We start from the raw sequence: 16,772 nt of genomic DNA on the forward strand, positions 1-16,772 counted from the left end.
ATTCACTATCTGTACTTTGTGTATTTCATGAGCCAATATATATGCATATACACAGAAATAAATGGCAACAATGAAAGTTTCGTTGCAAATGCAATAGAATGATTCTTGTTCCAAAACTGTAACTCATTAAAATAATAGACAACCTCAGATGCTCTTTATTATTTTTAAATTATTTATGCAAGAAAAAATAATTGTTTCAATAAGAAAAGTCCTTCTCGAAAACGTGAAAATCTGTTTTCAAAAGCAGAAAACATTGCCAAGGTCTAGAAATTTGATTTATATTTTTTTTTCTTCTGGAAAACTGTGATTAAAAACAGAAGGATTTCAATAATTATGCGTAAAATGAAAAGCATATTAAATTAAGAGTAATTTTAAGAGACTATAACATTTATTCTAATGAGAAGCAGAGCAGTTTTCATATTGCAACATAACATTTGCTTTTTACTTCATAAACTTTATTTTCATAATTGATTTGGTAGGAGTATTAAAGATAGTCATACTAACTCTTTTAAAAAATCCCTCTATGTTTATAATTATTATCTATATACCTTTTAGAAACATTTCGGTTTAAACTGAAATTTTGAAATCATGTATCATACAATATGGATGGTCCACAGCAGTCAGAATGTTTAGGAGGAAATGTAATAGAATAAATTGACCATATCAAATGATTATTCAAATTAAATGTTAGCCTATTGAGTCTATTAAGAAGGTATTTAAAGGGAAAGATCGGGTTTTATTCATCTAATTAAAAATTTTTCTGAATTATATTAAGGTTATAATTATTCCCTTTGCCCATTCTCCTTTATCATACATTAATTCAGGCTAATAAATAAAATAAAAGCTCTTCTTAAAATTCTCTGGTAATAATCTTGCTCATTTATATATATATATATATATATCTTGCTCATTATATATATATAATATAGTTTTATATTCTTATTTGAAAAATGAAAAGGATAATGCACTTGTAATCAAGAGCTTAATTTCTCTAGGAAAGGGATATGATTTCTACCCTTAAAATAAAGGAAATGAATGACTAAGTGTTTGCATTCCCTATAGTCTTGAAAAGTCCTACGTTTTTATTCCCCACATCTGCTCCTTCATGTCCCAGGGGGTCCTTCCAGCTTTATAGAAGACAAACACCAAACCAGAACTAAGTTAGTGGCCAATCCCAGTGCCGGGACAAGGTCTGGAGGCCAATTTTTTCCTGTTCTCCAGCACATATGACCTCAGGTTGCATTACACATTAGTAATCTGCAGATGAGCCACTTTGAACTGACAACTGAAGTCTCAGTTCTACCATTCCCTTCTCTCTACTGAGAGCTGGCATTATTACCTGCAGCCTTCCTCCTCCTGAATCAGCTTGACTAAGAGACAAATACAAAGGGAAAAGTTCGGTTTTTAATGAATTCTAAGTATTTCCAGGAAGCCTAATTATAAATTGCTCTTGAAGTGACTGTTTCTGAGTAGTTCCAACATTTTCTTCACATCATATTTCAAAAGCCTTATTACAGTCTCTTGAGTGTTAAAATATGTGTAAAAGTCTTTCATTATCTGTCTTTTTGACTTACGATCAGAATCTTATCATCTTAATCCCAGCTACGTTCCACTTTATCACATAATGCCACCAAAACAGAGACGTGTCTACCTTATGCAAATCCTAGCACTGGGTCTTACAAATGATTTTTCTAATCTTTTTCATGTCTCAACTCTGTATCTGCTACTCCTGAGCATTTCAGTGGCATATTCTAACCACAAATCAAAATATTTTTCACATGCTACTGGCATTACATTCGCAATATATTTCTTTATTTTCTGGCAGCTTTTGGCCTTAACAAATCATCCAATACTTGATTGATGATCCAGTCACCCAGCAGAGTACTTTCTCACCTGTCATCTCTACAGGTGACATTTGCCAGGGACATCTTATAACAAACCTGGAATAATTGAGTATGTTAAGATCTGATTAACTATTGTGGCTCAATTATCTACTCATTACTAGCCTAAAACTTCAGAATAACATTTCTTAGTTCTTTCACTCAAATACATGAAATGGTCCATGTATTTAGCAGTTGGTTTGAATATTCTAATATTAAACTGTGCACAGTATCCATCTCCTAATGTCCTTCTTCTGTTCAGTCATATGCCAACTACCATCATGGTTCGTGCCATTAGGCAACCACAGTGAGGAAACACTCTTGTCTCACGTTCATTATGACGCTTTGATTCAAAATTGAGAGCTGCACCTTAATTCTTAAGTCCCTGATGTGTTCTCAAAATATAATGCAGATATTGTCCCCTTTGGGGAACTTCTATTCTCACCTCACTTTAGCCTTAAAGGAGTACTCAGCACATCAAACTCAGCCATAAGAAAACACTGAAATCATCAGAGTGAGTTACATGAATTTCACGAAGGGTTTTGTGGGAAGATGGAGGGGAGGGCTAGCCCTGAGTACCACACTATATACAAGTTATTTTTCTTTTCTTTAATTCTTAATTTTTTATTGAAGTGTAGTCAGTTTACAATGTTAGTTTCAGGTGTACAGCAAAGCGATTTATTTATACCTACAAATGCAGAAACAAGTTAGTTTTGAAAAATTCCCTTTAGGGATTTTGGGTTTCTCAAAGACCCTGTTTAGTTAAACTGCCAATCTGTTTCCTTTCCCCTTTGACTTCTCTACTATTTTCTCATATCACACATCGTAGTCTGTCACCTTCTACAAACACCCACTCCAGACATGTGGACTTGGGTTCTCCCTTCCTTTCATGTAGAGCAATCCCATCAGGCCATCTGGCTTTCTCCAGACCTCTCTGGAATGTTATTGATTTAAATGTTCTCCATATTCTTCATTATATCATGAAATTTGTTCAAGGTTCTCATTTCTTGTATAAGTTATTAAATATTCTAGCATCCACTAACTAAATATTCTAATACAGTTCAATTCATAATGGTTCTAAGCATTCTATAGCACATTATAAACATAAGTTTTCAAAAGATTGATATAAGGGGTATTTATTGCAACTGTAAGTATATTCTGTTCACATAAAAAGGGCATGCTAAAACTGAAATTAAAATGACCCACAGTTTTTGAACTATATGTTTAACTGTTTGTATAGCTGTTGAAAAATGTGAAACTTTTTTTATTATTTTACTGTGGTTAAAAACACTTAACATGAGAGCTACCCTTTTAACAGATTTTAAATGTGCAATACTGTGTTATTAACTCTAGGCAGAATGTTATACAGGTGATCTCTAGAATACTCACCCTGTATGACTGAAATTTTATACCAGTTGATTAGCAACTCTCTATTTCCCTCTTCCTCCAACCCCTGGCAACCACGATTCTATTTTTGGCTTCCATGCGTCTAATTTAGATACCTCATTTAAGTGATATTATGCAATATTTCTCTTCCTGTGACTGGCTTGTTTCATCTATGATAAGATCCCCAAGGTTCATCTATGTGTCTATATTGCACTCATGTAAAAGAATAAAATTGGACATTTTTCATACACCATATACAAAAATTAACTCAGAATGGATTAAAGACTTAAACATAATATCTGAAACTGTAAAACTCGTATAAGAAAGCATAAGTGAAAATTTTTTAATGTAGGACTGATTTTATGGTACACTTTTACTGAGATAGACTGTGGAAGTTTTTGTAATGTGTTACGTATCTCCATGTTACAAGAATATTACCAAATATTACATTAAAATGTGTAAATAGGTATATGTAAGAACTTTAACATATATTCTATTTCATTGTTTTCTAGACAGTGGATATTATGAAGTCACTTTTAGTAGCAAGACAACTAAACCTTAAAATATTATAGATGTTTACTTTAATTACCATGAAAAGTGATATTTGTCATAATGTGAACATTTTACTTACATCTGTCAAGTGACCGAAAGTTGGTTTAGCTGTTTGAAGCATAAGTTGCTGGGTTACTGGGTCTAATCCTAGAGGGAAACCAAAGTAATTAAAATATTATCAAAAATTTTTAGAAATAAGCAAAAAATAGAGAAGTTGCTAATCTTATCTTTATCAGTAATTTGATATAGAAGATAAAATTTGATTTTCCTTAATAATAAAATTGACTCATTGGAGCTTCTTCCTAAATTCCCATTCACAGACAACTAGATCATCACAGAGAATTTTAGCATAAATTATTTAATCTAGTTTGTATGCTGACTAACTTCATAATCAGAAACTATGTTTAGTACTTTGCATGTGACAGGCATTACTGGTCATCTACCCCAGAGCCATTACCTTATCCTTGCCAGAATCACTTTCTATGATGGAGGCTAAAAATATCAGGCATTTGCTTTGTTTACATGATCTCCTTTTAATTAGCTCTTTTTATTTACTCCCATCAAAAGCATTCTACATAATATATTTATAAATACTAATACATAATATAATCTGGGACCATGGTATTTCACGCAGAACCCATTCAACTATTGGACAAACTGTTCTGATCATTTTTCCTCCTGAGGCTTATGTAGTCTTCATATTCCCTTTTTTCTTCAATATTAGAATATGATATAATAAATCCACCATTTTTAGGCCACAAATTTTAGTTTCACACTACGTGCTATCCATAACCAATCTTAGAGTCTACTTTAAAATCAATACTAGCTTAAAAATCAAGGGGTAACTTAATATCTTGAAAACTAATGAAAGTTGCCCTAAAAAACAGAATTTAAAAAGCACTGGAGTAGTTTATAACTCACACTTACTTGATTGTAATGATTAGAACACATTTAAGCCAGCTAGAGTAACAAAGATGTATGCCTAAAAAGGACACACAAAGTAATATATATAGCAAGTTCTAACCACATAGCAAAATTAGAATTGAACTTGTAGTCAGAAATATCAGGGAACAAGGGTGCTAGCTTTGTATCTTGGGAATTACAAGATCTCTCTCCTGCTGCTACATCTGCTTCCCTTTAACAGTATCCACTCACATCCTTCAGTCTCTTAATGCAGAAGCCCCCAAACCAAGTTTACATAATCTTGCAATTTGAGAAACTACAAGTTGGCTCCAGTGTGTATGACAGAATTTACTTACTGAAGAAAGATAATTGGTTTGTCCAAACCTATACATTTGCTTCCATTAGATTAAGGGTCTATCTCTGGTTCGGTTTGAAGAGATGGCTTAAGAAGCTCTCTCTTCTCAGGCTGTGAAAGGACACAGAATTGCAAGTTCTGGTACAAGAAGGAAGTCAAGCAAACTTAAATGTGATCGTGCATGTTGAATGCTAGGCGCCCTCCAGACAAGGTTCACACTGTTTCATGCAATCTTCATGAAACTTCTACAGGACAGATACTCTTGCAACAATTTTTGCAAATGAGAAATTGATGCCTCAAGAAAATTAAGCAAGTTGCATTGCCAGAATTTTAAGCCAAAGTCTGTCTATCTCAATAAAAAGGTAGAAAATTGATAACTAAGTTACGGATATGGTTTCTGCTATTGTTTTTTGGTTAACATAAGGGACATTCCAGAATTGTATGGCTTCTCTCTCTATTTTATCAGTGTAAAAGTATAGGAACATCATTTTTTCATAATAGATGTTAGCATTATTATTCGTATTTTTACATCATCCTTAGGTAACTCAGATTGTAATGTTGCTATTTACTAATTTATAATATCAAGCAATTTATATCAAAGAATATGTAACTAACTTGAAATAAGAAAGTAGTTTGTAGTGTGCCTATAGCATTATCTTAACATTTAAATTGTACTTGAATAACAAAAAAAAATCTGGGAGTGATGTTCATTCTATAAGCAGATTTTATTTGAGATGAAGTTACCTCTTTCTACTTCAAGTAACTGCTACAGACAGGACTTCAAAGTCAACTCTGGCACACATAAAACTTTTCACTCCTTTTCTAAAGTTTTAACAAGCAAAGAGGCATATTTTGGCAAAGGTGGATACAGAATACCATGTGATTCCATTTCAGTAATCATGATTATTGTTTCCTTTTCTTTGTAGCTTCAGAGGGAGTTCAAGAGGAACAGCTGAAAAAGTAATGCCAGTTTGATCTGCAAGATGTGATTCAAAGGGTCCTGCTGTTAGCAGATTTTCCTGAAGGGTGCCCTCAAGAGTTGACATATTTTTATTATAGTGCATACGCAAAGCTCTGAAACTTCAATAATAGTTACAGGAATGGTGGTATATCTGGGTTCATTGAACAAAAATTGAAAACTAAGGGGTTATGAAAAAATGATTATAAGATGTTTCTCATTAATTCTGAAACTATGGTAAAATATACATTGATACTTTTTGATGTTAAACTTTACATTTCTGGAATAAATCAAACATGGTTGTGATAAATAATTTGTTCTATATATTCTGGTTTCACTATACTAACATAGCATCATGATTTTTTGTTTATGTTTATTTGTGAGATAGGCCAACAATCTTTTTTCATGTAACATCCTTGTCAGGTTTTAATGCAAAGGCTAATTAAGGAAGTGTAGGACAGATCTTTCCCCTTATTCTTTACAGAGGTTGGTGTAGATTGACATTTATTTTCCTTAAGTATTTGGTAGAATTCATAAATTACCAGACCAAATGGGACTTTGTGGGAAGATATTAAATTATATATGCAGTTTCTTTTTTTTAATTGATTTATAATCATTTTACAATGTTGTGTCAAATTCCAGTGTTCAGCACAATTTTTCAGTCATTCATATATGCAGTTTCTTTAATACACATAAGCTTTTGAATTTCACCCCATACTTCTATTTGTAGCTATTAAATTTTTTTCTCTAAGCATGATGGCAAGTTACAATCGGCAAATTTTGATTTGTAATTAGTATTTTCACCTCAATTAAGGTAAAATATTTTTCCAATTCCACTGTGATTTATTCTGAATCCACTGGATTTTATAAATATATTTTTAAAAATTTTGAAACATATTAAACTTTCTAGCTTCTACTTGTTTTATTTCTGGATTAATTGTAGATTAATTAATTAAATGTAGTCACACTCTAAGTGACTACATTCTTTGAAATTTGGTGAATTGTGTCTCATGATACAGTATAGGATCAATTTTTATAAATATTATAACTTAAAAATTGATCCAAATATTATGCATTCCCACCAATCTTTTACTGAGATAAAATTTACACACCATAAAAATAACTGCTTTCACCATTTTTAAAGTATATAATTCGGTGGGGTTTTTTAGTATATTCACAGAAATTGTGCAGGTATCACTACTGTCTAGTGAAAACAATTTTTTCATCTTTGAAAACAAATGTTGTCTATAATACCTAATAGCATTCATTCTCCATTCCCACCTGAACCTGGACCCTGGCAGCACTAATTTAGTTTCTGCCTCTATGTTTAGCCTTGTCTGGATATTTCTTACAAATGGAGTCATACTTCACGTAGCTTTTGGTGTCTGGCTATTTTTGGTAGCATGATGTTTTGGGAGTTTACCATGTTGTAGCATAAATTGGCACTTCATTATTTTTTATGGCTGAGTAATAGTCCATTGTATGGATATACCATATTTGTTTAGTGATTCATCAGTTGGTGTACATTTAGGTTGCTTCCACTTTGGAGCTATGAATATTCATGTAGAAGTCTTTGTGTGGACGTATGTTTTTAATTCTTCTAAACCTAGAAATAGAATTACCAGGTCATACAAAAACTCAATGGTTCATTTTTTGAGAATTGACAAACTATTTTCCAGAGAGCCTGCACAACTGTACATTCCCATCATCTATGTATGAGGGTTTCAATTTCTTCACACTTTCATCAGTAAGTATTATTGTCTGTATTTTTTCTTTTTGTCATCCCAGTGGATGTCAATTGACATATTTTTCTGATTAGCATTTCTTCTAATTTGGAGAAATATGTGCTCAAAATTACTTGCTCAGTTTTAACTGGTTTATTTTGGTTATTTTGGTAGAACTGTAATAGTTCTGTATATATTCTGGATACCAGACCCCAATCAGATTTATGATTTGTGAATCATATATCTCCTATTTGGTGGGTGGTCTTTTCACTTTCTGAACAGTGTCCTTTGAAGCACACAAAAGGTTTTGTTTGTTTGTTTTTTGGGTTTTTAAAATTTTTTTATGAGATCAAATTTATCTGTACTCTCTTTGGTTTCTTGTTTGTTAAGTATCATATGTAGGACCAGTTGCCTCATGCAAGGTCATGAAGATTTGCATCTACACTTTCTTTTAAGAGTTATATAGGTTTAGCTGTTAAATTCAATATATGATGCATGTTAACTTGTTTTTTGCATAAGATGTGAGGTAGGAATCCAAATGTATTCTTCTGCCTGTAGATATCCGGCTATTCCAGCACTATTTATTGAAATTGTCTTGGTACTCTTGTTAAAAATAAATTAACTGTAAACATGTGGGTTTATTTCTTGATTTTTAATTATATTCCATTGGTATAATATTTATCCTTATGCTAGTACTGCACAATCATGACTACTGTAGTTTTTGTAGTAAGTTCTGAAATCTGGAAATGTGAGTCCTCCTATTTAGCTGTTCTTTTTTCAAGATTCTTTTGACTATTCTAAGTTCCTTTTATTCCTATATTAAGGTAGGATCAGTTTGTTGATTTCTGCAAAAAAGAGAGAGGAGAGCGAGCTGAGATTTGATAGATTTGATAGGAATTTTGTCAAACCTGTAGCTCAGTCTGGTGAGAATTGCCATCTTAACAATATTAGGTCTTCCAATCCATGAAGAGAAGGTATCTTTCCATTTATTTAGATTTCCTTTCATTTATTCCAATGATGCTTTGTGGTTTTCAGTGTACAAGCCAAACACTTCTTTTATTAAATTTATTCTGAAGTATCTCATTCATTTTGATGCCATTATACATGAACTTATTTTCTTAATTTTATTTTCTGACTGTTTACTGCCAGTTCATAGAAAGACAGTTGAGCTTTGTGTATTAATCTTGTATCCCGCTGAATTCATTTATTGATTCTGACAGTTATTTTGTGAATTTCTAAGAATTTTCTATACACACAATTGTGTTGTCAGCAAGGAGATACAGCATTAATTCTTCCATTCCAATAAGGATATCGTCTTTATTTTCTTATCTCATTTCCCATCAGGTGATCTTTATCAGGATCTGAAAATTCCTTTCTATTTCTATTTTGTTAACATTATTTTTAATCAAAGAGATCATGCAATTTTTATTCTCTGTTCTTTCAATGTCTATATTAATCAAACGTATTCTGTTATCACATTGACTTAAACTTATATGTTGAATAAACCTTCATTCCCAGGAAAATTTTGCTTGGTCTTGGTGTATAATCCTTTTTATATGGTAAGGGATTCAGTTTGACAATATTTTGTTGAGAAGTTTTGCATCTATACTTCTAAAGATGTTGGCCTGTAGTTTTCTTATCTTGTGATATCTTTGTCTGTTTTGGTATCAGTGTAATACTTGCCTCACCAAATGAAATGGGAACGCTTCTATTGTTTGCCACAAACGTTATCCACTGCCTTCAGCAGTCACTAGGTTAAACTGTGTTTTTAAAAGACACATCTGGGAAAAAGTTTTACACTGGTGAGCTGAGCCATGTCACATAAAAACAAACTTTCACTCACATTGAGTCTTCCCAAGAATCACAGGACAGGTCAAAGAATTACACTTCTCTGGGAGAGAAGCAACCCTGTTCTAGCCTCTCAGCAGCTGCCAGACTTCCAGTTTTCACCATGTTGGTGGACTGTTGGTTTCCAAGGCTACGGCAGAGCTGAATAGAAGGCAAATGCCACAAAGCTCACTGGTCTTACTGAAAGTCAGCTGTATTACTTAAATGCTCCCCAGGTTGCTTATATGCATTTGGTTAATTTTCAGCAAACTGAAAAAAAGTTGATTTTCACAAATTTGCAGAATTTTTCTTATTGCTTTTATGAAAGAGAATTTTGAAGGTCCTTACTCTATCATTTTTGCTGATTTTTATCCCCTTACTTTACTTATATTTCAAGAGGTATATTATATCCTAAAATTATATAGATTTGAGGGTTTCTTTTAGTTATTTTGTCAAATTTTAAAATTTGATTTGAAACTATATTGTTACCAATACACAAATTTTAATTGTTATACATTACTGAGAACATATATAATTAGAAAATGTTTTAATTTAACTTTAGTAAAGTTTTTCTCCTGAAAGTTATTTTTGTCTTTATTTTTGTGTATGCACTTTGTTGTTACAGTTCACCTGATAGATTTTTTCTAACATTTTTTCTTTCATTGTATCTATGTTATTTCTGTTTCTTGCAACCAGTATATAGTCAGACTTTTCTTTTCTTTTCTTTTCTTTTTTTTTTTACTATTTGCTTTCCATTTATTTCCCTCAGGTTATATTTTTAAATCTTCTCCATTTGTCTTATTTGAATTATTTTTGTATTATCCATTTCTAGTGTATTTATTTTATTAGTTTCATACTTATATATTTCTTATTTTTAAAAAATAATTGTGCCCTAGAGATGAAAATATATATTATTCTTGACTTACTAATTTAATAAATACTACTACAGTTAACCACATGCTAGATAATGTAAAATACTGAAACTCTTTTATGCCCAATTATCCATTTAAAAAACAACTTCATGTAGCTTTTTACAGCTCTTTTAGCAGGAGGTTTACGTAAATGGTCATCCTCATGATGAGAAACTGAACTCTCATTTCTTGTTATTTAGACAGGAATATAGAATGTCCATTAATTGTTGTACTAAACAGAAGTGGGGAGAAATAGAAGAAACCTTTATCAATATATAGCTAGACTCTAGGAGAAGTTTCAAGAACTGCAACAACTAGTAGAAGAAACCTTTATCAATATATAGCTAGACTCTAGGAGAAGTTTCAAGAACTGCAACAACTAGTCATCAACATTCTGACTTGGGTAAATGACTCTCTAGGACATGAGTCCCCCATCTTCTCAGCCTGCCGGAAGGCTTCTCATCATTCCTTGCCCCAGCACCCCATCTCCTGATTTATTGGTCTGTCCTGCAGTTAGCAGAACAAGTTTGGACTTGGTAACAAACTTACTTGTGCATTTTAGGCACATCTTTCCCTTTTGTCTAACATTTGAGAGCAGAATCCTAGTCATATTCATTGACCAGACGTGATGTTGATACAGTATGAACTGTTTTGCTTTTGTTCATCTTATATTTTTCTTTAAACACAGATGTCACTTCATCCTACTTTTAATATTTAAAAGGAGCACATAGAAAATAACATGGTATATCAGAGGAACTGGGAAGTTATAAGATAATAGTCATTATACTTTTAAGAAAACAGTGAATATAAATGTCATTTTCCCAATTTGCCAAAGTGGACAAAATGAAGGCTATAGGTATCTCAATTTAAACTCAAAAAGTATCTCAAGTTATTTAAACCTTCTGAACATGTTTGTATTGTAAATGTAAGACATTGAAGTTACCTCTAATTAATTCAGTGGATTTATGCCCAAAAAGCATTAGTGAATGTTGAAGTAATTCTCACAAAATTTCATTCAATTGGAATAATGAGAGAGAAACAAAAAAACTTGTCTCAAATCCTTTCCTATACAATCAAAACCATCTGTTTCTGAAAACTGCATACTATTTGAACACTATTGTTTAGAGTTCTACTTACTTTGTGGCCACACATCTTAGTATTTATGGAAAAATTGCATTTTAATGTCATTAAGATAGCATTTACCACATTACTGCTATGGTTATATTAATGGAAAAATTCAACTAATTTACAGGGAATATTTCAGTACACATAACTTGCTGGGAATTCAGAAAACAGTGATGATTTATTACAATTATTATAGAAATGTATGTAAAAGTATCTAATGAGAAAAAGAACATATGAGACATGTCAGGAGAAATCTAAAAAATTATTGGTAAATTCTCATCAGTAAAACTTGAATAAATCAGCTTCTGGTGAGTGGCTTATTATTCACTCTGTGTTTATTAATATATTTTTAAAAACAACTTATTTGATTGGTATAGACCAACATCTTTTGGTAATGGTACAATGTTTATGAGAATTTTGTAGTATGTGTGAATTAAATAAAAATATATTTAATCTAGAGTAACCTGCCTGTCATATGCCTGAGCTTAGCTACAGAAGGAAAAAGAATTGGTCTTTTAGTGAATCACAAGTTAGACATGGAGCTGTAAGAAATTCTGGTATTTATTCATTCAGTAAACATGTTTAGGTTTAGCTATGTGCCAGAAATAAGAATAAAACATAGCTATGACCTTGGATAGCCATAAACTCTAGTGGTAGAGAGAGATAAGTAATTAAAATAAATAAAATAAAATATGAAAAATCCTATAATAAATATGCTGGAAGCAGAATACAAAGAGAAGACTAGCCCAAAGCCCTTGGAAAGGATTCAGAAAGGCATTTCAATTAAACAATCTCAAGCATAAGTAGTAGGAGTCAGAATTCTGTTATTTTTGTATTAGTAAGGGATTCACTAAAAGTGCATGGTCAATAGTGGGCCCTATATTTCCCAATGGGAGTAAATCAGGAAGAGATCTGGCAAAGACAGTGCTAACTAGAAACAATCCCTTATGAGAAAAAATAAAATTAATTGATGTGATTTAGTTAGAGAAGACAGTTGTAACCTCATGTAAATGGAAAGTTATTGTTTCTTCAGATTCTTATAGAAAAAGCCATTGCAAATCTATCAAAAATATGTTATATTTGGAACTTTGCTTTTGTTTAATGATGGATTAGCTTGTGTCAGACCAACAGAAACAACTAGAAGAGCTGAGTAAAACACATTAAATCTTTTTGGAGGCATCAGAAAAATTACCAAGACAACCAAGATTTGAGGGGAGAAAACCTCAAGGAGAAGGGAAAATGCTAAAATAAGATGGTCTCTTGGTGCCATTTTTTCTTTCCTGATATCTGCTGTTTGCTAAGCAAGGGAAAGCCTAGAGGCTGAGAATCAGGCAAAACTGGTGTTTGAGCCTGAGAGGCTATGTCGAGCTTTGGCAGTCTTACGGTGAAGGGAAGGGCAGAAGCGAAGCTCAGGGCCAATTAAGAAGCCTGATTACACCAGATCCTGGAAGGCTATACTCAAGGTGTAAGGGCATACCTGAAATAGACCAGCCCTTAAAAAACTCAAACTCATCTTTAAATTAGATCAGTATCCATACTGCATTTCAGAAGATAAGCCAGAAATATGCAAAAGTATGTGTCTATGAGAAAGATAAGATCATCAGACATGAAAATTATCCCTGCGTTATTTTTACACAGTAATTAGGATTTAATCATGTATTGCCAGGCTATCAGAACACAAGATCAATATAAATAAAACAGAAAAAGAGAAAAATAGAGATTCACAAAGGTGATCTAGATGTTAAAATTTATAAGGACTTTATAGTAACTTTGATTCGTTGGTTTATGAAAATACATCTTAGTGTAGGGAATTTTAGTAGTTAGCTAGTATCTGCTAATAAAAATCAAAAGGTAATTATAAAACTAACAATAAAATAAATTAAAGACTTGATAGGTGGGATTAATAAGATAAGAAACAGGGGATTAATGAATTAGAGACAGCTCAGAAGAAAATGCTCAGCTTGAAGCATGGAAATAAAATACAGAGAAAAAACTTATGAAAACGTCTAACATACAAAGAATTATAATATCACAAAGAAAAGAGACAATGAAGTAGAAGCAATACTTGAAGAGATAATTACCAGGAATTCAAACTAAAAAGAAACAAAAATTTTAAAGACTATTATAGAACTGAAAGGGGAAGTTGATAAAATAAAGAAAAATACCTACAAGACAATGTGGGAAACCATCTTCAAGAATATGAGGGAGACAAGAATTTTCTTGAAAGAATATAAATAACACTCTACATGGGGAAAATGACAAGCTGAACTGCATTAAAAATTAAAAACTTCACGTCTAATTAAAACATTAAAAGACATTCATTAATAGAAAATTTAAGCCAAGAAGTGGAAAAGAACATACACAATACATACATCTCTCACATATATAATTTACTGAAAAATCTATAATTCAATAAAAAATGTGGGACAGCCAATATTCAAATGAGGAAATGAATACCAAAGACAATATCCAAATCACAAATGAATATATTTGAACATTGCTTAACCTTATTATTATTCAACATTATGCAAACTGAAACTACAAAGAGATAACTTTATTTCCTATCCAAATTGCTGAAAAGAAAAAGACAGAAAATACCAAGAGTTGGCAAGGATTGGGAGTAATGAAAACTCTTATAGACTGATAGATAAGGTGAAAATTTGTACATAGCAATTTAAAAGATTATTTCTCAGTATTTGCTAAAATTGAACATATGCATAAACTATGATTAAAACTTTAATTCCAAGAAATAGGGCTACTTAAAGTATGTGCAATAAAAGGCATTTACTAGAATGTTGGAATGTTCACAGGAGTATTTTTTCATAATAGACCCAAATTACAAACAATACCAATATCCTTAACAATATCTATCAACAATATAATTTATTTCAAAAAGTAGAGTAAATTGTATAAGAGGATATCATTCAGCAATAAAAATAAACAAAATACTGATCTAAGGAACAACACGAATGAATCTTGTAAACACAATATTGAGCAAAAGAAGCCATATACTAAACTATGCCCTGTATTTTCTTATATAAAGCTTAAAAATGAGCAAAATTTCACCACAGAATCACCAGTGAGAATATTGATAACCTCTGAAGAATTCGATAGGTGTTGTAAATAACTGGGAGAGGTCAACAAAGGGCTTAGGTGGTGTTTTAAACATCTAACTTATACCCTTTCTCAGTCTGGGTCTGTGGACCACGTATAGCCAAGATGATGTCATTGGTGTCATGGAAATCCATATATAAACTAAATACTATCTTAGTGAGTGAGTATATTTTTAGATAATTTTTTTAAAGCTTCAAGAATTTATTCTGATACAAAATCACTGAAATTGTTATTGAATTCATAGTAGCTTTTTGTTATTAGGCATTTGGTCAATTGATAGTTAATAATAATAATATTATATTATAGATGTTTATAAAATATTTTACATTAAAAAAGTTTCCCATTCTTGAGCAAAAGTTGGAATCAAGAGTTTAGATGACATATTTGGATAGAAGTCATTAAAAAATGGTCTTCTAAAATTCCTCTTGATTTTATGATTGTTTAATTAAAAGAAGGTATATTTCCAATGATACCAGCTCTCAACATTTTTGCAGTTTGATGAATGTTAAAAGAACGTCCACAGAGAAACATATTAAAAGTAAGGTGCAAATGTGCAGGGATTTTATGTTGTCACTAATGGATTAATCTCTCTAAATACTCATCAAGTATTGTCAGATAATAGATGCTTGGTGTTTACCAGAGCTAAAATTTTCACTGGTGAAACAGATGTCAACAATTCCAGTATTTCTAATGTGAATCATAGTAGAACCTGAAATTGTTTCAGAGTATCTGAAATAGTGACACACATTGGTCAGAATATTAATTGTAGTTCTTCCTTCTGCCATTGATACTGTTAGTCACATTTCATGCCAAATATATCCTCATATCTCAAGGATGGCGTTTCCAAGAGACACACAGTATGAGTAACTCATGTGATGTCTCCCTTGCGTTATTCCTCCCATGTGTTAGTGTTTCAGAACAGCAACCATGCAGTTGTTTACTCATTTAGGTACCTCACAAAAATCAAAATGTAAGAAAACCTGTAACCTTGTCTTAGGCAATAGTAAACCATTAGTAAATGATTGCTAAATACATGCCAGATACATGTGCGATATTATAACAGAATCAAAGGAGATGGATGCATTCCGTACTCTGACAATGTTTCTCTCAAGCTTGCTACTCTGCCCCCACCCTCTCCCAGACTCATCTCTACATCTTGACATAAAACCTTTCCACCAGAGCCTTGTCCTGTGTCCCTCTTGATCAAATACCCTCCCTGATGCTGGCCTTGTGCCAGAAGGTTTTGTACTGGATCCACCACCAGAAAGCTGGCAGCAGTCCACTCCCTAATGAGGCCCTTGGTTGAGCTGAACATTTGAGTTATGTACTACAAACAAAACAAACAAACAAACAAAAACCAAAACAAAACAAAAAAAACCTAGCCAATAAATCATGACCGTTTACAGTTGAAATAGTGCTATTTGTACTGTGAATGAATCATATCGTGGGGGTTTGAGCAGGTGGTTTTCAGAGACCGGGTCGTTTGCCCTACTCACTATTGACAACAAATTTTCCCTTGGGTGAAATGCATCCAGGGACCCAAAAGAGCTGTGAAAACACAAATCACATGAGCTGGAGCATATAAAAAATACACCTGAAAATTGTGGCCGAGTTATTCACTGGATTTACTTGGTAAACACATGGCCTTCCCCCCTCAATCATAGTTGGAGAAGGAGGAGGAAAAAAAATAAATAATAATAATAGTGATAATAATAATAATTTAAAAAAAATACTTTCCTTCAGCAAGGGCCTTCATTGTGTGAGGCATTGTGCTTGATAATTTATATCCAAAATTTCATTTAATTGTCAGAGGAATAAGAATATAGAACATAAAAGCCTTATTTTATTTCAATGTAATTACCTTTAAAACCTCAGTAAGTTTCCAATGTATTTGTTTTAGGTTTATTGAGTTGGCTGGAAATCACACCCAAAAATTATATTTATGGGCAGTTTTTGGATGGGGGAATATGTTTCCTCACAGCAAGCCTTTATGCACTAAGCACCCTGTAGTTCACAAATTAATAGATTCAAACTGAG

General features: G+C 32.2%; 1 protein-coding gene across 8 annotated transcripts in view; it reads right to left on the bottom strand.

Moving 5' to 3' along the window:
* CNBD1 (cyclic nucleotide binding domain containing 1) overlaps positions 1-16,772 on the bottom strand; it is a 299,007-nt gene that overhangs the window by 43,494 nt on the left and 238,741 nt on the right. For 6 of the 8 annotated variants that reach the window (XM_072951719.1, XM_072951718.1, XM_072951720.1 and 3 more), the window contains one exon: positions 3,898-3,965. In XM_072951719.1, the coding sequence (XP_072807820.1) occupies positions 3,898-3,965 (68 nt within the window). Of the gene's footprint in view, positions 1-170; positions 302-3,897; positions 3,966-16,772 lie in introns of those variants that run through there. The other 2 variants (XM_072951721.1, XR_012065401.1) reach the window with 2 other exon arrangements.

The sequence above is a fragment of the Vicugna pacos genome, chromosome 29 (assembly GCF_048564905.1).
Source record: "Vicugna pacos chromosome 29, VicPac4, whole genome shotgun sequence".
Lineage (NCBI taxonomy): Eukaryota > Metazoa > Chordata > Mammalia > Artiodactyla > Camelidae > Vicugna > Vicugna pacos.